At 61.5% G+C, this 21719-nt stretch overlaps 1 protein-coding gene and 1 long non-coding RNA gene across 27 annotated transcripts; one reads left to right on the top strand and one right to left on the bottom strand.

Moving 5' to 3' along the window:
• Positions 1–954: 954 nt before the first annotated feature.
• On the bottom strand, positions 955–9940 carry GCGR (glucagon receptor). Of its 20 annotated transcripts, none has more exons than XM_036997477.2 (13): positions 9710–9836; positions 5581–5765; positions 4471–4815; positions 3713–3820; positions 3515–3636; positions 3323–3429; positions 3092–3248; positions 2850–3009; positions 2715–2775; positions 2441–2510; positions 2078–2166; positions 1721–1982; positions 955–1404 (listed from the first exon to the last, which is right to left on the bottom strand). In XM_036997477.2, exons 3-13 carry the CDS (start codon positions 4709–4711, stop codon positions 1180–1182), a joined length of 1602 nt encoding a protein of 533 aa, XP_036853372.2. In that variant the 5' UTR covers positions 4712–4815; positions 5581–5765; positions 9710–9836; the 3' UTR covers positions 955–1179. The 20 variants fall into 20 exon arrangements, with proteins under 20 accessions (XP_036853372.2, XP_036853371.2, XP_036853377.2 ...); XM_036997476.2 differs by lacking the exon at positions 9710–9836 and adding an exon at positions 8648–8786; XM_036997482.2 differs by lacking the exon at positions 9710–9836 and adding an exon at positions 8648–8786 and having other exon boundaries at positions 4471–4654.
• LOC108395232 (uncharacterized) lies at positions 5772–20671 on the top strand. Of its 7 annotated transcripts, XR_012130958.1 has the most exons (8): positions 10116–11196; positions 11717–11839; positions 12272–12441; positions 13134–13289; positions 14162–14243; positions 14346–14433; positions 15853–15948; positions 19814–20671. It is a non-coding gene; the product is annotated as an uncharacterized lncRNA (long non-coding RNA). The 7 variants fall into 7 exon arrangements; XR_005055655.2 differs by lacking the exon at positions 19814–20671 and adding an exon at positions 5772–8048 and having other exon boundaries at positions 11062–11196; positions 14346–16417; XR_005055654.2 differs by having other exon boundaries at positions 14346–15948.
• Positions 20672–21719: the final 1048 nt, after the last annotated feature.

The following is a 21719-nucleotide window of genomic DNA, read 5'->3' as shown; positions in this document are numbered from 1 at the left end:
CTCAGGCCAGGGACACCCAGCTGGCTGGTCAGGCTAGTGCCCTCAGCTCCTCTGGCTCCTGCCCCCTTTGACGGCCCCGTTTCCCACGTACCCTTCCACGCATCACGCCGCCACTGCAGGGCGTGCTCGAGAGGTGGCCACAGCCCCATGCAGCTCCGGCTCCCGTACTTGCTCCCGCCTTCTGGGTCAGACATCCTGCCTCACGCAGCAGCCTGGACCTCAGGGTCCGCCCATCCCAGCAGGGTGCTCGGCTTCGCCCTTGCGAGCCAAGCACTCTCTACCAAAAGGTGGTGATGGCAGCGTCTTTGCCCAGCACAGCTGCACGCCGCACGCGAGGGCTGGGCCGGGCCCCTCTGCTGGTGGCTGGGCCTGGCATATGTGTGGCACCGAGAGCTGTGCTGCTGTCTCTCTCGAACCAGATCCACTTCTGGAGATCGGTTTCTCCCACTTCAACCTGCTTTGTGGCCTGAGATTGGCGGGGATGAGGGAGTCCGCAGAGGACATCCGGTTCTGCATGGCCCGGGAGGCCTCTACTGGGCCTGAGTCTGGCTCCGGCTGAGGCTCTGGGGGAGCCAGTGTTTGGGGCTGAAAGGGGCATGATGCCAGCTGCCCCCCTTGGCCATCTCCCCCAGCTTTCCACATTCCTCTACTGATGAATGGTGACCTTCGGGGGTTGGCAGCCAAAACTAATGGGGGCCTGTCCACCCTGGCTAAGGGTGGGGGTGAGTCCTACCTAACTGGGATGGGAGGCGGCCAGAAACTTCTCTGGGGGCAGGGGGAGGAGCACCGCCAGCCCTATCTCACACTTCGGGACCCCTCAGGGGTTCCAGCTCATTCATTTGTAAAATGGGGACTCCCAGAGGGAGCCCACCAACATAAGCTCCCATCCGGAGCTGCTCCCTTCCCACAAGGAGGCCCTGGGCACAGCCCAGCAACCCAGCTATGCGCAGCAGCCACCATCCAGCTCTTTATTGGAGGACACGCAACTCCTCAGCCCTGGGCACGCTGACATGCGGCGGGATGCGCGGGCATGCACTCACACAGCAGCTTCCCCGCCGCCCTGGGCACCGAGTAGGCATGGGAGGAGAGGCCATGAGGACAGTGGGGCCACTGCCCAGCTCCCCTGGGCTGCCTGGAGGTGCCCTCTCTAGGCCCCCGAGTCTGACCCCAGCAGGGGCTTCAGATGGGGCTCTCAGCCAACACGGGGAGGCTGTCGGCCAAGCGGGTCTCCGAAGAGTGGTCCTGGCTGGCCCTGTTGCTGGCACCCCCAATGGACAGCAGCAGCTTCTCACTGCAGGGGCCACCGGTGGGCTGGGCTGAGGCTGCATGGCTGCCAACAGGGCGCTTCTGCAGCGCTTTGCCCTCGCGCCAGTGGTGCCAGCACCGCAGCAGCTCTGACTGCACCTGGGGGGCAGGTGGGTTGGGCCAGTCCTGGGGCAGGCTGGTGCCACTGACCCACAGCCCCCAACCACTGTGAGCCTGGGCAGAGAGCAAAGTGGGCTCGGCCGCCGTAGGACACCAGGTTCTTTGGTTGCTGGGGACCCCCTTCCCTGTACGCCCCTGAGAACAGGTTGGCCGACCCATCTCAAGAGGCCTGAAGCCCAGTGTTGTGGCCACTCTGCTCAGGGAGCACGGATGGGCATGCAGGGCTCCCACCCCATGCCTGCGCTCCACCCGGACCCTGACCTCGGGGCTGGTCCCAGACCCGCCTCCCACCTACCTCCTTGTTGAGAAAACAGTAGAGGACAGCAACCAGCAGGCCCTGGAGAGAGGAGATGGTCAGGGCAGACCCAAGGGTGAGGGGTGATGGGGGGGACCAGCGGTGCACAGGCGGGGCAGACACCTGGAAGGAGCTAAGGAAGAGGTCGAAAAAGAGCTTGGCGGAGCGCAGCGTGCCCTGGGCGTGCTCATCTGTCACGAAGGCGAACACCACCTCGTGGACCCCCAGCAGAGGTATGAGGGTCAGCGTGGACTTGGCCAGTCTGCAGGGGCAGAGCCTGAGCCAGCGGGCCCAGCACTGCCCCCGGCGTCCTCATCCTGCCCACTCCCTGTCTCCAGGACCCCTGCCCACACCCACCGCAACTTGTAGTCAGTGTAGCGCATCTGGTGGGCTCGCAGCTTGGCCACGAGGATGTGCAGGATGTGAATGAAGATGCAGAAGTTGATCTGCATGTGAAGGGCAAGGCTCAGGGCAGCCCTGGGCCCCATCTGTCCCTCTGGCAGGTGGGCCTGGCAGCCAGCTGGGGCGCGCACAGGATGGGTAGAGGCCCAGGGCGCCGGACAGTATCCTGGCTGAGTGCTGGGGCCTCCCTGTCTGCCCAGGCAGGATGCAGTCGGTCTCCCTGGGCTGCCCCAGGCCAGCGACAAAGGAGAGGCTGGGCCAACCACACTGGCCTCCACGCCCCACCCTACGGGGCCAGCATGTACCCTGTGTCCTCACCAGGATGGCCAGGAAGACCGGGAAGCGCAGGATCCACCAGAAGCCCATGTTGCCATTGCTGGTCCAGCACCTGCAGGCAGGGCGGGCTCATCCCGGCAGCTCCCCAGACCCCTGCCCCGACCCCGCCGGGATCTAAGCAGCGCCTCAGGAGGGGCAGGGCTGTGGCCACAAGCGCCCCCATCCCTGGGCACCAGGTCAGCTCGCCCCCGCCGCCTCTGGCCAGAGGCCAGCACGCCACTCCACACAGCCTGCCGGCCTGTCCAATCGTACTCACTGGATGTTCTCGAACAGACACTTAACCACCGCCCAGGGGACGATGAACAGCATGGGGGCGCCTGTGGGGTGCAGGGGGGCAGCTGTGGTCCTGGGGCCCCAGGCAGCCTGCCCCGCAGCCCCCTAGCCCACTCACCCCAGCCAACGGTCAGGTAGAGGGTGAAGAAGCTCCTCTCCGGGGCAGAGGCGAGGCCCAGCAGGCTGTGCAGGTACATGCCCTCCACCAGGAGCCAGCAGTAGTTGGCCATGACGCCGTATTGCATGAACACCGTGGCCGCCCGGCAGCCGGCCACCGCCTGCCAAAGGAGCAGCGCAAGCTGGGACCAAAGCCACTCGCCACCCCAGGTCTAGGCCGGGAGGCCGGGTCTGGGCGCTCACCCCGTCACTCAGCCAGATGCTCACGCTGAGGTCGTTGCCAATCTTCTGGTTGTAGCGGGTCTTGAGCAGCGCGTCGATGGCCAGGACAGAGCTGGCCTTGAGCACAAAGGACGCAAACAGGTTCGCATGGATGTAGTTTCGGGTGCAGTGCAGCTTGCTGTGGGGACAGCGAGTCAGCCTCTGCCCACCACCCTGCCACCTTGCCCCCCAGCTCTGGGCGGGTGGGTGTACCTGAGGCCCAGCAAGATCACCAGGGCCAGGAGCAGAGCCCCCAGGGACAGGGAGTACCCCACGGTGTACATCACCTGGAAGCTGTTGTACATCTTGGCTACCTCCTTCTGTGAGTTACAGCAGCTGGTCAGGGCTGGGTGGGGCCACTTCCCCTGTCCCCACAGGCCCCCAGCTCCACCCCCACGCGCTGACCTGGACCTTGAGCTCCTCGTCATCCATCCGGCACTGGGAGGCATTTCGCCACGGCTGCCCCCGGGGCCCGCGCACCCACTGCCCATCGGGCCCACACCGCTTGAAGACGAAGTGGTGCTGCACTGCGGGGCGGGCTCTGGTCAGCGCCGCACCCTGGTCTGGGTGCCCTCACCAACCTCACATCCCCTCTGTGGGTACCTTTGTGGTGCCAGGGCAGGTACCAGGGGCAGGACATGCTGGCTGTAGTGTTGGGAGGGGTGTCTGGCCAGCAGGAATACTTGTCAAAGGTTCTGTTACAGACCAGCTCTGCATGATGGGGCAAGGTGGGGTACCCCTCAGCAGGGCCTGGCCACACAGGCCCCCTTGCCTTGCCCTGGAAGCCCCTGCTCCCCAGCATGCAACCTGTATGCAGATCCCTCTGAACACCCACTTCCCCTGGACCACTCCCACCCATGTCCCTTTGGGCACCCTGGGTCTACACTGTGCCCCAAACCCGCTGGGGTCTCCCCTCATCCAGCACCTCCCTCTCTGCAGCTGAGCCCCAGTTCTGCTGGCACCCTTCCCAGGTGCAGCACAGCCCTGGGGCTCACAGACCTGCTCCCTCTGCCCAGTCAGGCCCCTCCCTCCCTCAGGTGCTGGCGCCTCACCTCCCAGCAGCTCCCTGCCCACCTCGGTGACTTCCAGACTGGCCCCTGAGTGGTCCAGTGGCCCCGCCCCACCCCGCCCCTCTTGGGTCTGGAGTGGGCAGTGCCCCCTGGGCTGCCTCCCCCCAGTCTGCTGGGCCTGGAGCCCCGAGGGGCGCAGAGCATCCCTGGGCCCAGCAGCTGGGGTGGGTGGGCACTCAGCTCCGGGGCACCTCACCATTTCTTTTGTTCCTGGCTGGCCTTGGAAACGCCACTGGCCTCTTCATGCCTGGAGAGCTCAGTAACTGCAGGGACTGGGGGGGCCGGACTCACCTGTGGGTGGGGGCAGCAGGCTCAGGTTGTGGAGACACTGGTTGCCGTAGAGCTGCCACTTCTCAAACAGGAAGTCCATCACCTGGGCAGCGGGGGCCTGCAGCTGGGACAGTGGCGGCAGACGGTGGGGCCACCGGCAGGTGGGGCTGGCAGGGTGCAGGAACGAGGGGATGGCAGTGCTCACCTGGCAGGCCAGGAGCAGCAGCAGGAGGTGAGGGCCGCGTGGCAGGGCTGGGAGCATGCCTCTGGGCAGCCGCCCCCCCACATCTGGCTGGGGCTGCACAGCTAGCGCAAAGGGGCCTCGTGGGCGCACACTCTGGTTCCCAAGTGTCACAGCAGCAGGGGCTGTGGAGGGTCCCCCAGGAGTGAGGAGAGGCAGCTGGGCTCTGCTGTGACCAGAGGGGTGTCCTGCATCCCTAAAGCCACCCCTCTGAGGCTCCACCCTGTTGATCAGGTGGGAGCTGAGAGGGAGGAGACACCGGAAGTAGTTGCTCTTGGCCAGCGAGGGGGTGGTGGTCGGGCCCCGTGCAGGAGGGCTTGCCCAGGGCCTTGGGGGCTGTGCCGTCCCCCCTGCCTGCTGCTGGCTGGCGCTCTGACCGCTCCGCTCCGCCCCCGCACCCCCCGCCACTGCACTTGTGGAGGACACTGTCCTGCCCGGTGACAAAGCTGTGGACATGGAGCACAGCCTCCCTCACTGCCCAGTTCCTTTCGGCATCCGCCATCCTCCCCACCTATTTTTAGCCCCTGGGAAAGTCAACGTGCCAGCCAGGGGGTGCCAGGGCCATCCACCACTGCCACGGTCATCAGGATGGCCCCAGGCCAGCCTCCAGCCTATCCAACTTGTGCTCAGGATGGGGTGTCTAGGTACCCCCCTGGGCCCCACCCAAGTCTCAGGCCTGGCCTCCTGCGTCCCCTGGGGCACAGCATGCAGGTAGTTGGCAGCACGTTACCTTGAGATTAGCTCTGCTGGCTGCCAGGGGTCCGAACACAGGACCCACGCCCTCATGGTGCCTGCACGGGGCCAGGGGCCTGGCTCTGGGCGGGAGCCCGAATCTGGCAGTGGCCCCATGAATCCTCCCTCACTGCATCCAGAACCCATCTTCCACTCACAGTGAGGTCCTCAGGTACAGCAGGGAGCACTTCCCAGGGGGGCTGGCTGCAGGGCCCCTAGGACTGACTCGAGTGAGCCCCTCCAGGGCTGTGACCAGGCCCTCCTCTGGGCTCTCTGGTGAGGAGGGAGCAGCGATGGACTGGTGGACGGACAGATGGGCAACTGGCTAGCTGGAAAAGAGGGCCTGGGAGCAGCCAGGGGAGAGGGGAAGGTACAGGGTACAGACTGGCCAGAGGTGGAGGGTTCCTGCCTCCTCCTATGAGGGATCAGTTCAACCTGGGGTTCCCCTGAGATTCACTCCTCACCCCTAATGGGACCTTGAGATGCCACCAGGAAGTGTGGGAGCTCAGTGACCAGGCAGCCACCTGGATCACAGCCTACTATGGGGCTTCTAACCCCAACCCTTGGCCGATGGCCAGGCAAGACCCCGTAGTCCCTGATCCCCAGTCCCCAAGCCAGGTGAGGAGACACCCAGGCTTAGGGCTGAGGGTGGAGGAGCCACCGTGTGGAGGGCTTTCTTGGCAGAGAATGTGGCAGGAAGGTGGGGAATGAGGGGCAGTTCAGGTGTCCCCAGCCCTGAGGTCACCACTGGGCCCTATCTCCTGATTCTGATCAGACAGCCCCGTCTGCCACTGCCCCTTGCACACCCACGCTACGAGCTGTGCCCAGCTGTTGCACAAGGGGAGGTGGGTATACAGGTTTGGGGGTGCAGGTTGGGCTAGAGGCTCTGGTGGCAGAGATGGGGAGAGTGAAACAGGCTGGCTGGGCAGAGTGGACAGTGAAGATGCAGGAAGGGGACGGGAGGAAGGACAATGACCGAGGAGCTGTGCGACCAGAGACCCTGAGGTCGGGGCTGGGAGAAGGGGGAGCTCTGGGGACATCCCAGTGAGGAGCTGAGGAAGAATGACAGCCCCTTACACAAGCCTAGCTGTGCCTCGACTTCCCTGTTGGAGAGTGGGAGCTCACCTTGCTGACCTCCCGGGCTGTTAAGGTAGCCTAATGAGCTAATAGTGGGGGAAGGACAGGCAGGACCCCCCTGACTGCCCCTGGTGGGCAACCTGTGTGCCCGCTTGGGGTCAGTCTGGGGACCCCAGAGAGAGGCTGGGCCCAGGGTGCAGGGGGAGCAGGAAGGGCTGCCCTGCGCCCCTCTTCTGCTGAGCCTCCCTGACCTTTCTCCATGGCAGCCAGGGCAGAGGTGTATGGGGGTCTCTCCACATACTCTTCTCCCACTCCTGGTCTCGTGGGTGGGAATGGGAATCCTTGAGGACTCACTGCCCACCTCCCCAGCTCATCGCCCAGGGACCACGGACTGAGTAAGTACCCCAGCTCAAGGCACTACTAGCCCCAGGGCCTCAGGAAGTCCCACTAATACAAGAGGCTGAGGGTGACCCCCCACCAGGTCTCTGATAGAAACACAAGAAGGGGCGGAAAGGGGCAAGGGGCAAGGAGAGTGCGGGGCTGGAGGGGCTGTGAGCCTCTCCAGGCTGAGGTTCTCGGGCCCCTGCCCTGGGCACCTGGGTGTGAGGTCAGCCCCACAGCAGGGGGTGGCATTGTGGGCGCAGGACACATAATTTCACTTCTCAGCCTCAGTTTCCCCACTTGTAAAGGGGAGATCTCTGCCTCCTCCACCAACAAGTGAATGAGCTTGGCCTTCTGAAGGGAAGGGTGGAACATGGTGCCCAGGGTCCTGCCTGGGGGGACACGAAAACCCCAGGGCAGCCTGTCAGGCATGGGGATAAATATTTGTTGAGTGGATAAGACGATGAGAGATGATGAGGCAACCAGATGTGAGTGAGCCCGGCTCCCGTGGCCACAGCTCCACTCAGCCCCGTTTTCCACCTTATTACCCTCCTTGCAATGCACAGAGCTCTGGTGGGGGTGAGGGCGACTGCCAGCACCAGGACCCCACTCCTCCCACACAGTGTCAGCCCAGGAGGGCTCCCTGAGGGCTGGGGGCCGGAAATCCAGGTGGCCTCACCCCAGCGCCCGGCTCACCCCCTCTCCCCTTTCCCAGCCCTGCCCCTCCCCATGGATTTACCCGCCCACCCCCACCCCAGGCCTGGCAGAACACAGCACTCCCGAGGGCTCGCGGCCCAGCCACAACCCACCGATTTCCAGTGGGGATGGCGGAGAGACCCAGACCTGGGGCGGGGGAAGGGGCCTCCGGGGTGGATGCCCCCCGGCGAGGAAAGGCAGCGCGGTCATCCCCAGCTGGCCCTGTGACCCGGATGGGTGGCCTGAGGACTCCCAGCGCCCGGGGTAGGAGGTGTGTGTGGGTGTTTGTGAAACTAGAGCAAGAAGGGAGGTCACGGCCCCAGGGCCGGGCACGCAGGCTATTGACAAGGCCTGATTCCTGCGTCTCCCCCACCCCCGCGGGGCTGGACGGGCCTGGAGGCGGGCCAGGTGCAGCTCCCCCCGCAGCCTTCAGCCCCCAGCACAGAAGGATGCGGGCGCCCCGATGGAAGAGGTCAGTCGGGTCTGGACGGGGGCAGAAACCGACGGCGGCGAAGTGGGAGTGGGGGACGCCAGAGAGGCGGGAGCGGGCAGGGCAGTGACCCGCCCTCGCCGCAGGTCACAGCGACAGGCGTGGGCCTCGTGAAAAGCGGACCAGGCGGGGTGCCGACGCCCTTCGTTCATCCCGGGGAAACCCGGGTAGCTGGCTGTGCCGCTGGGGCGACCTGGGAGCGGGGGTCCGCCGGGCAGGGCGGCAGGGCTGCCGAGACCCCGCGTCCCCGGGGCGCCTCCGCGGTGCTGCGTGTGCGTCCCTGGGGGAGGGCGCTGGGGGCGCCCCCCGCCGTGCTCCCCACTGAGCGGACGGCAGGGGGAAGTGGGGAGAGCCCAGCGCGCCCGACGGTGCGGGACCCGGTGCACCGTCCGAGCTGGAAGGACGAATCGCGGGGGCTGGGGACGGAGGTGTCCGACGGGGGTGCGGACGGAGAACCCGGGGCCCCGAGAAGGCCTGGCCCGTGACCGGGGTCCCCGCCCGCAGATCCCGCGCTCCCCGACTCCGAGGGCCCAGGTCGGTCCCCGAGCGCCCCTCACCCCACCGGCCAGCCAGGTGCTCACCGCGCGCGGCTCCGGCCCGGCTCCCCGCTGTCCTCGGCGCGCTCCGGCCGAGCCCGGCTCTGAGCCCCCGCCCGCGCCCCGCGCCAGCTGCGCGCAAACTTTCCGGCGGCGACACTGGGCGGCGGTGGCGGCGGCGGCGGCGGCGGCGGCGGCGGGGCGGGGGCGGGAACAGCGCGCGGGGGGGCGGGGAACGGCGACCGAGGGTCCCCGCCCCCGCCGCGCCCCGGCCCGCACGCCTCAGGCCCCGAGCTTGCTCTGCAGACCCCTGCCCGGGTGCGCCCCCCTCGGACCCCGGCCTGGCAGGCAGCGGCCGCGACGGGCCTGCAGTGGCCGCGGGTCGGGGCCGAGATGGCTAGGTGGGGAGTTGGGAGGCTGCAACTCGCACCCTCCCTCTGCTTCCGCCACGTGCGGGGGGTTCTCGCCGCGTCTTTCCGTCCTTGAACTGATCCGCTGCAAGGACCGACCCCCAACTCACCGCCCCGACCGAAGCCCCCGGGGCCGCGCTTCTTCCACCGCACCTCGGAGCGGCCTGGCCTGGGGTGGGGGCCGAGGAGTGTGCCCACCGGCCCGGCGGGGAAGGCCCTCCGCTGGCTGAGGCTAGGCGGTCCCGGGGTGCCCCGTCAGCCCCGGCCACCCCCCTTCAACCCCCTCCAGCGCCGCCCATTCTACAGGCCCACCGACCGGACTCCAGCCCCCTGCTGTGTTCCCGGCCACCGGGCCTGCAGCAGGCGGGTCCCCCACTCCTTCCACGCCTCCTCCTGCCCAGACTCCTGAGCCCCAGGCCCCCAGCCCTCAGGAGGCTTCCTCTTTCTCCCCAAGTCTAAAGCCCCCATCCAAGCCCCTGCTTTGGGGCCGCCCCCTCCCTCACCTGCTCCCCAGCCTCCCAAGACCCTGCTCAGCACCCAGGGACCTCAGGGCCACCAAACCTGCCCGCCGTTGCCCTCTTCAGCTCTCCCTGTCCCCTTGGGGCTCCCTGGTCTGCAGGTGTCCCACCCGGGACCCCTGTCCAGCGCCCTCTGACCTGCTCCCAACAGCCCGGAGGACCCTCCTTCACCCACTCACCTGCCAACGGTCCCGAGGGCTCCAGTCCGTCAAATACCGGTTCTCCTGTCTGCCTTCCTCTGGGATCGGTCTGGGCTGCCTCCCCGCGGTCAGCCACCATCGGGCCACCACCGTGCTGGGACGTCCTCCCTGGCCCGGTGGGTTGGCTCCTTGGTTAGATGCTGTCCTTGGCCTGAAGGGCTCTCCTCCTCCTTTAGGGGGACATCTGGACCCCCCGGCCTTCCCCACCTGCCACGCTGAAGCCAGTGCTGCTGCCTTGTGAGGTGCCTACAGCTAGCTGGCACCTAGCCCACCTCTCGGCACGCCGCTGTCTGAGGGCTTGGGGGGAGGGCAACCTGGGATGGGTGCCCTCCAGACACCCATCCTTAGCTAGCCCGCCTGAAATCCTGTCCCCAGAGTGTTCTGGTTTAGGCAGAGGCCAGAAGGCAAAGGTCACAGGCAACGGTTGGGAAATCTGGCTCTGACTGCACAGGGGCTGCCTGTGTGTGGGGTGCAGGGCCTGGGGAAGGGGAGCCGTTCTGGTTTGGTGCCCAGTGATTCCTGCCACCCGCCTCCTGGGGGCTGGGCCCAGATCTGGGTAGGTCTTGTCTCCCCAGGGAGGGCCTTGCCTTCCAGACTTGAGCCTCACCTGTGAGTGGGGTTAACATTGCCTGTAAGCCTCTGTGAGGAACCTCCGGGGTCCTACAGGTGCGGTGGACTGACTGGGAAGGGGGCTGTGTGACTTCAGAGAGCCCTTCCTTCTCTGGACCTTATTTCCCAAAGGATGGTTTTGGCCTAGTCAGAGACCCAGCAGTCTGGGCAGGCTCTGCTTGGCGGAACCTGGGTCCCAGCAGGAAGGGATGGGTGTAAGACGTGGAGTGGGGTGGGGGCCATACCTGAAATGTGCAATACAGTGGGGGACCGAGAGGAAACCTGTGTGGGTGGGGACCTCCTCACCCCCGCTGGGCTGGGCCACCTCTATTTATGTAACAATTCATAAGACATAAACAGCAGGAGCTGGGAATGGAGGGGCCAGGGTCTTCCTACTCAGCAGTCTAGGGGCCTGAGGACCTAGGAGGCGCCTGCCCCCTGCCAAGTCCCTGGGGGTCCTGATGGGAGTGACCAGCTCCTGTGCTCCAGGGCAGGCCAGGATGGGGGATAGCAGACAGATGGTCCACCCTTGTGTTCTGGGCCTTGAAATGATGGTCGTAAAAGAAATTGAGTGGCCAGACTGTCAGAAGCCCAGCGCGGAGGGGCCCTGGGGCCGGGCCGGGAGGGCACACCAGGCCCAGAGGCTATGGAGCCATAGGAAAGTGGGAGGGAGGAGGCGGCCCTGCTGCCCGTGTTGGGCATCACAGGGCGCTTCTTTCTAGGCCTCTGACAACCATAATGAGAAATGAAGTGAAGGGCCAGGGACCCCCAGACAGATTTGAGAGACCACGAGCCGACGGCAGAGAGGCACTCTGGAGGAGGCAGAAGGGGCACCTTGGCTCTGTGTGGTAGGGCAGGTGAGCCGCTGGACCTTTGGGAGGCAGGCAGGCAGCACCATAGAGCCCTTGTAAGTTAAAAGCATAACATCTGAAAGTTTTGAAATTTAGTAGGATTGAAAGACTGGGTTGAGGAAATGTGGCAGGAAACAACAAAGATCCATTTGAGATAGGAACCAGGAAAGGAGGGCCGAGAGGGTGCAGGAGTGGGTGCAGGGTATGGGATGTCTAGCACTGGAGTGACAGGTTCCATCAGAGGCGGACGCCTGGGAAGCCGCAGTCTGAGGCACGCATGTCCCAGAAGCTCCTCCATGGAAGGGCCTGCCGCACACTCCGCATAGTAAGTCAGCAAGCCAGCTAAGCAAATAAACCCCACCGAGTCACATCTCGGGACGTTTCAAATAAATCAAAATAGAGATGCAGAAAGCCTCTAGGGAGGAAACACGGGACTCCCAGAAATAGGTGCTCTGGGAGCTCCCAGGCCGTCCCCAGCAAGGTGCCACATTCCCAGGGGACGTGTTGCCTCGGATCCCATCTCCAGGCGCATCGTCCTCCAGGTCTCACTTGCCTGTGGAATTGTCGCGGCTCTGGAGGGGGATTCGCCCCACGCTGTGCGTGAAGAACACACCACTGAATCCGAAGGCTGCAGAAACCAGAATGTGAGGTGTCAATCACTTGTGTGCTGTTTGCATGTAGCAATGATAGTGCATTTGACAGACTGGTTAAAGAAAAGGTATTACTAAAGTTGATTTTGCCCATTCTTTTTTACCTTTGAAATGTGGCCACCAGGAAATTTAAAGTCGCACATCAGCTCAGCGCTGTGCTTGTGTAATACCTCTTCCCAACGCTGCCCAGGAAGGAGTGGGGAACGGGTGGGGGAGGGAGTGTAGTGGGAGCCCCGGCCTTGCCGAGAGCGGTGCTGCCACAGTCAGGATGTGGACCCAGGCGATCTGTGACCACCCAAGCTCATGATGCCCCTGGACTGAGTGCAGGGGGACAGAGGGGGGTAGGGGCCTATCCCTGGCTGGTGCCAGGAGGTCTAGATGATGCCGGCAGTGTGAATCAAGACTTCCATTCACCCCTTCACCAAACACAGATGAATGCCTGCTGTGCACTGGGTGCTGGGTGCAGAGGGCCGCTGGCGTCCTAGCGGAGAGATGTGGACCGTGGCAGCCCGGGGGATGCGGCAATGCCAGGCTCTGGTGTGTCCCACGAAGAACAATAAAGCAGGGTAACGAGCCAGAGTGAAGAAGGTGGCTATTTCAGGTATTTTATTTTTTTAATATTATGAAACATTTCAGAGAAAAAAGTAGAGAAAATGCCAGATACCCCAAGAAGTCAAACATTAAAGCTGTAGTTGAAGGGCTACACCTGCCCTTTCCCCTAACACTCCCCCTGCCCCCAGTGGGTGTCCCTCCCAGGGTGTTGCCACTTCTGTGGCACAGGTATGGATATATGAAGGGTGCAGAGCACCGGGCAGCGTGTTCCTCAAGGCACAGGGTGTAACCCGGCACAGTCAGCCCCTCTGCCCAGTACTGTTCTTGAGGTCCTGCGTGTTGCCCCCGGGCACACTGGTGCGCTGGTTCCTAATGGCTGCGCGGCATTCCGGCCGGTGGGGAGGGCCGCTCTCCCTGCCCGCGGCCTGCCCCTTCTGCTCTGGGCAGTGACGGTGGGGAGCCTCCCTGGCAGGCCTCCTGTGCACACATGGGGCTTTTGCTGGTCTTGAAGTGTTTCAGAGAGCAAAGGACTTGAAGTCCAAATGCCACATTTTCCCATCATGAATTGTTCTTGCCACTGGGGCAGCTTTTGTGCCTTATCTGAGAAATCTTTGCCTGACCAAGATACTCTCCTGATCTCGTTTTCAAGCTTATTGTTTCAGCTCTTAGTTTAGGTCTGTGACTTACTGTGAGTGGATTTTGCAGGCGGTACAATGTGAATTCTCTTTCTTTCTTTGGCAGATGGACCCAGTTGCTCTAACGCCACTTACTGGAAAGATGACCCTTCACTGAATGACTTTGGCCCTTTGTGGAAAAGCAGTTGGCCATCCATGCTGTGCGCCTGTGTCTGGGGTCCGTCCTGTCCCACCGATGGGTGTGTCCCTGTCTGTGCCAGTGGTAAGTACATGCCCTTGGTGACCCTCACTTTATAGCATGTGACTTTTGGGTAATGTGACTTTTCCAACTTTACTCTTCTTTGTCAGAAATGTTTTGGTATTATAGGTTCATTGCATTTTTATTTCAATATTAAAATCGGTTTGTCAGTTGCTACAAAAAGCCTATTAAGATTTTGATTGAGATTCAGTTGAAATTGTGATCAATCTGTGAGAAAGAACATCCTAACAACACTGAATCTTCCAGTCCACGAACAAGGCATCTCTGTGCATTGATTCTGGTTGTGTTTGGTGATTCTCAGGACACAAATCTTACATATTTTTACTAGATTTCTTCCTAAGTGCTTCATGGTTTTGATGCTATAGTCAATGGTGATTTTTTAAAGTTTCCATGTCCAGCTCTTCACGTCTAGAAATCTGTTCATTACAGAAATATAGCAGATTACTTTATTTCATTTTTTTTGCATGTGGCTTTCTCTCCTTGCTAAGCTCACTTATTACTTCTGTTTGTGTTGGTCGTAGATTCTGGGTCTTTCTGGGAAACTGGCTGTCCAGTCTGTGTGCCAGGACAGGTTCCCTCTCACTCACTCTCTGTAACGTATTTCATGGGCCGGCCCCTGCGGGGTGATGTTCAGGAGGCACAGTGGGAGCGGATATCCCTGCCTTAGTCCCCGTCCCTGGGGGGACACGCTTTCAGGTTTTCGCCATGTCGTATGATGTTATTCGTAGGGTTTTCAGAGATGCTTTTTATCCATCTGAGAATGTTCCCCTCCATTGCTAGTTTGCTAAGAGTTTTTTAAAGTCATGAATCTATGTTGAGCTTTATCAAACGTCTTTTCTTTTTTATGAGACAATACTTTGATTTTTCTTTCTTAGTCTGTTGCTATCGTGAATTACCCTGATTTTTGACTGTCCTACCAGCCTTGCATTCCTGGGATAAATTTCACCTGGTCATGAAGTATGATCCTTCTTACATATTTCTGGGTTTGATTTGCTAACATTTTATTAAGGATTTTTGCATGTTCATTAAGGATCTTAGTGTGATTTTATTTTCTTACAGTAAGAAAATCCCCTGGTTTTGGCACCAGGGTGATGCTGGGCTCACAGAATCAGCGGGAAGGCGTTCCCTCCTCTCCTCTTTCCTGGAAGTTAGTGGAGAAGTGATGGTATCACTTCCTTAGATGTTGGTGAATTCGCCGGGGAAGCCACCTGGGCCCGGGGCTGCCTTTCTGTGAAAAGGCTTTAACCGCAAATTCCGTGTCTGTAATGGTAGCGCCATTTTCCTTGATATTACCACATTTACTTAAAACTTTTGTGCCGCTATTTAGTACCACTAGCTGGAACTAAGAGTTTCTCAAATTGCCACATATCTCCACTGACACGGGGTTCTGTTTTGCTTTTAAATGGCATAGTATTTTCTTTAAGGTGCCAGGTCACTGGTGGCAGGCATGTCTGAGGGACTGGATGAAGGTGGGCGAGGGCTCTGTTCTGTCCCGGCCGTGTGCGGGACTTGGCCTCTGACTCGGCCTGCAGGGCAGCCGACATGTCCTTTTACCCAGCTGCAAACTTTCCCGGCCCGTCTGCTGCTGCCAGAGGCAGAGATTTAAAACACCTTGGGGCTGGGGGGCCCTCCTGGCAGGCTCTCGGCTGTGCCAGGGTGCAGCCAGGGCCTCCTGGAGCTGGTTCCTGGTGCCCTGCCCTCGCCTGCGGCCTGGGCCCAGCAGCCATGGGCCGGGGAGCCCGCTCCCCTCTTGCTCCTGGCCTTGCTCTGAATCCAAGATCGGGGCTGCGCTGTCCGAGGACTTGCTCATCCCGGCAGAGGACGTGTGTGCCCACAGAAGGCGTGCGCGTCTGTGTGCACGCACAGAAGCCCTCCCTGAGTCCCTGGGAGACCCTCAGGAGCACTGGGGCAGCAAGGTCTCCAAAGCGCCGTGGCCAGGGGCTGCTGTACAGTGTGGGAAGGCCCTGGGTGGCCCTGCCTGAGCCAGGCCTAGGGGGGCTTTATCTGGCTGCTGCCTGTCCACATAGACCCAGCGTGAGCCTCAGATCCAGCTGCAAACGGGCCTGTGCAAAGGCACATCAGGTGGCACCCAGTGTGGCTGGATCAAATCAGGCCACCGAGAGATGGCAGTGGTGGGAAGGGGCCCTGGGGCCACCAGCTCTGGATGGAGTCAGGCTCAGGTTAGGGACAAGGCAGGAGGGCTGGGGGACAGGTGGGCAGAGGCATGAGCAGGGCAGGCAGCCCCTGACCCAGGAGCTCAGGATGGGTATCGGCTAAGAAGGGGGCCAGTGAGGGCATAGCAGCAGCCAAAAGGGCCAGGCAGGGGTGCTGGGGCTGATAAGAGGCTGGAAAGGACAGGTAGGAGTCCCACAGGGCCCAGGGCCAGGGCGAGGCCCAGGGAATCTGTGGAAGGCCATTAAGCCCGGAATGTGCCTGGAGCCACCGACGCAAGGGCCGCTTGCCTCTTCCTGGCTCCGTGTGCCAGGCTCGGTCCCGCCAGTGGCGCATAGGTCACCCATATTCTGGCGCCAGCCACCCCTCTTCCTTGTCTCCTCCTTTTCGTCAGCCAGCCCAGAGCTCCGCTGCGCCCTCCCATCTGGGCTGGGATTCCCTGTGGAAAAATCAGGTGGATTCTCCAGAAGATGGCTTCAAGCCAGCAGAGGTGGGTATTGGGGCCCTGGAGCCGGGAAGCTGGGGTTGTCCACCGCCCCCCCTCGCAAGTTGCTGGCAACGAGCTGCTCAGCTCGAGTGGCCTGACCCGGGCCATAGTGGACAGGGCAATCGGCCAAGCTTGTCTCCAGCTTTTGGAAGGTACGGGGCAGTGACAGTAATTCTAAGGATTGGGTATCAGCTGGCCTGAAGCCTTGAAGAAAGCTGAGCCAGCCAGTAGCAATTCCAGGCCTGCAGAGAGACCCAGAACCCGTCACAGGCTCTCCTTGAAGCTTGCGTGTTGACGTCCTTATTCACAGAGGTAAATAAGGTAAGATGAGGTCACTAGAGTGGACCCTGGTGCAGTCTGACTGGTGTCCCTGTGAGAGGAGGTGATCGGGACACAGGCACAGAGAGGGACAGCGCGAGTCCCCAGGGAGCCAAACAGAGAGGCCCCGAGGAGCCGGCCCACCAGGACCTGGGCCCTTCTCAGAACCAGGCTCCGGACCTGGAAGGCAGCAGGTGTCTGGCGTTCAGCCCTGAGCCTGGGTGGCCCTGCACGGTCACCCTGGCAGCAGGTATCATCTCATTTCCTAAGGTCCAAGAGCAGGTTGTGCCACAAGTCAGGCCAAAGACCAGGCTGCAGGGGGACGACATCCACCCTCCAGGCTGTCCCCCCGCACAGCCGGAGCCCTGATAGCCAAGGTGGACCCCACACCCCCGGGGATGTCCTCAACACCCAGACCAGCCTCCCACTGACGGGGCCATGCCGAGACCCCACCAGGGCCAGGGGTACGCAAGACCCGCCCTCCTCCCCACCAAGGCTTCTGACCAGTAACCAGCATTGAGTGTTCATGGCCCAAGTGGGGAACTCCTCTGCCTGCTGCAGGTGGCGGTGGATGTTCTCCACAGATCTGCCACTGGGCAGGTGTGTACCAGCCACGCGGCGTGGACATCGAGATGGAGGGCACTGGGGGCATGGGATTGGGCTGGATGGGGCTGTTTACCAATGTGGAAACAGAGGGTGCTGGAAATTGGCCCTGCTGTGCCCTGGGGCCTTCAGGCGTGGGGAAGCTGGCAGCTGCCTAGCACTTTGGCAGGGTATTGAGGGGGTGAGAGAACTCTGAGGTGGGAGGGCCCAGGGGGCAATGAGGAATGTGCTCTGTGTCCTCCTTGGACCGGAGTTGGTGGTCAGTCCTGCCGGACCTGGGTTCCCTAGTGCGTCTGTGGAATGACAGGGCCCCAGAACGGCAGTGGCCAGATGGGCCTGGGCTCACAGTGCACAGCAAGGCAGGGGGACCTCCTGGGCCCTGACCCACAGGGGTCTCCACATGGCATCCTAGCTATCTGCTGCCGTGTGACAAAACAGTCCCAAACGTGGCAGCTTAAAGCAGCAAACACTGATCACCTCGTAGCTTCTGTGCGTCAGGAATCTGGGTCCAAGTGCTGGCCAAGACTGACAGGGACCCCCTTCCACGCTCACCCACATGGCTGTCACGGGCCGCAGGTCCTTGCTGGCTGTCGTCTGGAGACAGTGGGTCCCTCCTCTGGACGTCTCCACGGGGCAGCAAGCAAGACCACAGCCACAGTCTTTATGACCTCATCTGGAAGGGACGTCTCCTCACTTTTCCCACATTCTGTTGGTTAGAGGCAGGTCAATACATCCAGTCTGTGCCCAAAGGAAGGGGCTTCATGAAGGCACAAATGCCAGGGCATCCTGGGGCTGCCTGAAGGTTGAGAGTGAGTGACCCCTCTTCCGTATCTCAGACTGGCGCCAGGTCTCTAGGAGCCGCATGTGGACAGAGACCACTCAGATGCTGCCAGAGCTGCAGTGAGGTTCTGAGCGGGCCCGATACCAGACGCCCAAGGGCCAGGAGGCTTCCCTGTTGGGTGGGGACCACAGAGGCAGAGGTGAGGTCACCCCTAAAGACTGAAGACACAGGCCGCTCAGCAAGTTGAGCCTAGAATCCCTGTGTGATCAGGACTGCGCTTCTGGCAAGGCCCAGAGGGCAGTGCAGGCAGGGACCGCCCCACACGTGGGCACACCCAGCAGACGTTAGCTGTCACGGTGGCCACAAGGTGAAAGCAAGGAACACATCCACCGGCGGCTGAGTGGGTGAAGTGCGGCCCACGCCACAGCGACAAACTACTCGGTCTTGGGGAGCCCGGCGTGCGCCCCAGCGGGGATGGGGGGATCGGCCTGTCGCCAAAGGGCACGCCCTGTAGGGTTCCCCGTAAATGAGGCCCCGGGAGGAGCCAATGCTTGCAGACAGAGTGGGCTGGGGGGTGCAGGGGCTGGGGAGCAGGCTGGGAGTCAGCGATTAATGGGAACATAGCTTCAGTTTGGGAGGATGAAAAATCTCGAGACGAAAGATGATGTGAATACTTAACACGACCGATCTGCACGTTCAAACACTGGCACATTTCATGTGAAGTAGCACATATGTATTGTAGCAGGATAAGGAGAGCTTGAGATGCAGCGGTGGGGTGCCCATCACGCCCCACTGACTGCCTCAAGTGCCATCTGTGACTCGTGTCGGGAGGAGCCTGAGGGCAGCTGGGCAGGGCGCCGCCCCCCGGAGCTCAGCCTCCCAGCCGGCAGCCATTCGCAGTGCGGCCCTGGGGCGGGTGCTCCTCCGCCGGCCACAGAAGGGAAGCGCGGTGCCGTCGCCTGAGCAGCGGTGCCCTGTACTCCAGGTCCACGGCAACGGCTCCCTTGCAGCCCCAACCTCAGCCCTCCTGCGCCTCTGCACCGCACCATCACCCCCCAAATCATGCCCCAAAGCAGCCAGAGCCACCTTCACACTCTGTCCTCCACCTTGCTGGGGTCTCTCCACGAAGTAAAACTCCCGTTGTCCCCGCCCGGTAGGAGTTGGGAAGGACAGACACTCCTGGCGGGACAGACTGGCCACGTGGTCTGGCCCCACCTCTGCGCTCAGAGCTCCCCAGCGGTTCTGCCCTCGGTCGGGTCCCTGAGCTCATTGCCTGGTGAGCCCTCCCAGGCCCCTCCTCTGCCACTGCGTTCTGGGTCCCATGGCCCAAGGGCATGCTGGGCACGCCACTGGACGCTGAGTTCTGGACCCCCGTGGGCGTGGCTGCCCGCTCTGAAGCCCTCCGGTGTCTCCCCGGGGGGTGGCTCAGAAGGACTGGCCTCCGGAATTCTGTTAGTTTCCAGGCGCCTCGTGTTCCCAGCCAAACCTGGGGAGCGTGTTAGCCGGCTTTGTGTCTCAGCCTGGAGGGCCAGCCTGGCATGGAGGGGGCCTCTCAGCACCCACCCCCTGCCAGCACCCACATCCGCGGGTCCATGCCCTGCTCAGCCACCTCCTGCCAGCCTCGGCCTCCCCGCCCTCCGGGCCAGCAGCAGCCTGTGGCTGCCACCCAGTGGCCACTCGGGAGTGGCAGGCTTCCTGAAGGCTGCCGGCCTGCCGGGTGGACCCACCTGCTCCCAGCTGCTCCTCCCATCCACGTTTTCCCTCCCCTGCTCCTCAGTCACTTAGCAAGTGGCCGTGAGCTTGGGGGGGCCAGACCCGGGTGGGTGGGCCTCAGGGCTCCAGGGACACAGCTGGGAAAGCCTCGGCCCAGCTCCCCAGAGCCAACTTCCTAGCGGGGCTCGGACAAGATGCATCCAGTCTGGAGCCCGCTGGGCAGGCGGCGGGTGGGGTGGGGAAAGGGAGGTCATCACTGTCTCAGGCTCAAGATTCGGCCGCTCTACCGGGGGCCCACTTGGGGCTCCCAGACCTTACTGCGGGGGCGGGGGTCCCCAGAAGGAAGGCAAGTGGCTCTGGCCACCAGTGCACTGCAGCTGGCCTCGGGGGGCACACACCCCACCCAGACCCTGGTTCATCGCCCAGCTGCCAGGAGTGTCCTTTTCTTTCTAGAACAGCTTTATGGAGACTCACTCCGTACAGCACACAGCTCGGCCACTCCAAGTGCAGAGCCAAGGGTTTTACTACAGTCGCTGTCGCACCACCGTCCCCACAGCCAGCGCTGACAGTATCTGTCTCTACGGATGTGACTTCACAGGCATGGTGTCACACCGCATTTGTCCTCCACTCACTGACCGCCTGTCCTCAAGGTCCATGCATGGTGTCAGGTGCCAGGATCCCCTTCCTTTTGAGGCTGAGAGGTGGTTCATACAAACGCCACAGTTGGCTCATCCGTTCTTCCAGAGTGGACGTCCGGGTTGCTTCCACCTGTTGCTGATTGTGAGGAGGCTCCTGGCGTGGACGTGGCTCATTCCCCTTGGGTGTAAGCCTGGGAGGGGAATTGCTGAGTCAGGTGGTAACCCTGCATTTGTTAGAGGAGCTGCCGGCCAGGGGAACCCTTTTAACACCCAAACCAGACCCAGTCAAGGCCCTCAACAGCCCCTAACCACCTGCCGGCCGCCCCCTGCCCTCACCAGCTCCCATCCCAGGGCCCAGACCTGCGGCCGCAGGGCCTTGGCACACGAGCCTCCACCTGAAGCTCTCCTGTCTTCCTGCTCTCTCCACACTCCTTTCTGGAATTGCCGCTGCGGGGTTTGTGCGGTCAGCTAGAGCCCAGGCCCGGAGGCTGCAGGGGGCGAGTGCCTGGTGTTTTGAAGCATATCGGACATCCCAGATCACTCGGGGAGAACACGTTCTCTGAGCAGGAGAGGATCCAGAGCGCTTGTAATTTCTAGTGGGTGTGGTGGGCCTGCCTGTAGAACATTCTCCAGACTCTCCTCATTGTCCACAGCATCTTGGTTTTCTTTGGGGACCCTCTCCCCACTCGGAATCGAGGGGCGTCTGGAAACCCGACTTGGCCAGCAGCTGTCCTGTCCTGGCAGACTCATCAGGGTGACAAATGACTCAGGTCGGGACAGTGAGGTCATTGGGTCCTTGCTGTCCTGTCTCCTTGAGGAATCTGAGCTGGTCGAATGGGGCCACAGTCTGAGGAGAGGCTGCCTGAGGATGAAGCCATGGAGAGGAGAGCTGGGCCGAGACAGGACAAGAGGAATGGGTGGAGCACCCGGACCGAGCCATGCTTGAGGCTTTACACCCGGGTGTTTCAGTTCTGTGGGCCAATACATTTTCTCTTGAAAAGTCAGTTTGAACCGGGTTTTTGGACCATGTAATCAAAGACTCCTGGTGAATGCAGGTGACCCACAAAAGATGGACAACCTTAGCCCATTTTTATATCAGGTTGTTCTTAGTATAGTAATTTTTTTATCACATAGTTTGCATTTGTTTTCTCTGGTCTGTTATTCATGTGCGTGTTTATGTGTTTGTTCATTAAATTTTTCATGTGTAATTTAAAAAATTGTTGTATAATCAAATGTCTGTGTCTCCTCCCATAATTTATGGGTTTAAATTTTGCTTTATCTTTTTAAGGAGATGGCCTTTACTAGGCCACTAGCGATTTAAAAAGATCACCGATGAGTGTTGACTTGCCTCAAGCACTCTTTCTGCAGCTATTGAGATGGTCCTGGGGTTTTTTTCTCCTTTAATGTGTAGTGGGAAATATGTTCATCAGTTTCTTTTTTTAATTTTTTAAATTTTGGTATCATTAATGTACAATTACAGGAGCAACATTATGGTTACTAGACTCCCCCCATCACCAAGTCCCCCCCACACACCCCGTTACAGTCGCTGTCCATCAGCGTAGTAAGATGCTATAGAGTCACTACTTGTCTGCTCTGTGTTGCACAGCCCTCCCCGTGCCCCCCCCCACATTATGTGTGCAAATCATAATACCCCCTCTCCCTCCCTTCCCACCCACCCTCCCCAGTCCCTTTCCCTTTGGTAACTGTTATCTTGGGTCCTG

This window comes from Manis javanica, chromosome 4 (assembly GCF_040802235.1).
Source record: "Manis javanica isolate MJ-LG chromosome 4, MJ_LKY, whole genome shotgun sequence".
Taxonomy (NCBI): Eukaryota; Metazoa; Chordata; class Mammalia; order Pholidota; family Manidae; genus Manis; species Manis javanica.
The sequence above is the reverse complement of the archived record's forward strand: the minus strand, read 5'-3'. Positions and strand labels throughout refer to the sequence as shown.

Coding starts and splice junctions, on each gene's coding strand:
- GCGR (XM_036997468.2), bottom strand. CDS start 9,809: ATGGTGGCTGACCGCGGGGAGGCAGCCCAGACCGATCCCAGAGGAAGG. Junction 3,821..4,470: donor CCTGCTGCCCCCACCCACAG/GTGAGTCCGGCC, acceptor CCCATCATGCAG/AGCTGGTCTGTAACAGAACC. Junction 2,511..2,714: donor TGTCTGTTCGAGAACATCCA/GTGAGTACGATT, acceptor CCCTGCCTGCAG/GTGCTGGACCAGCAATGGCA.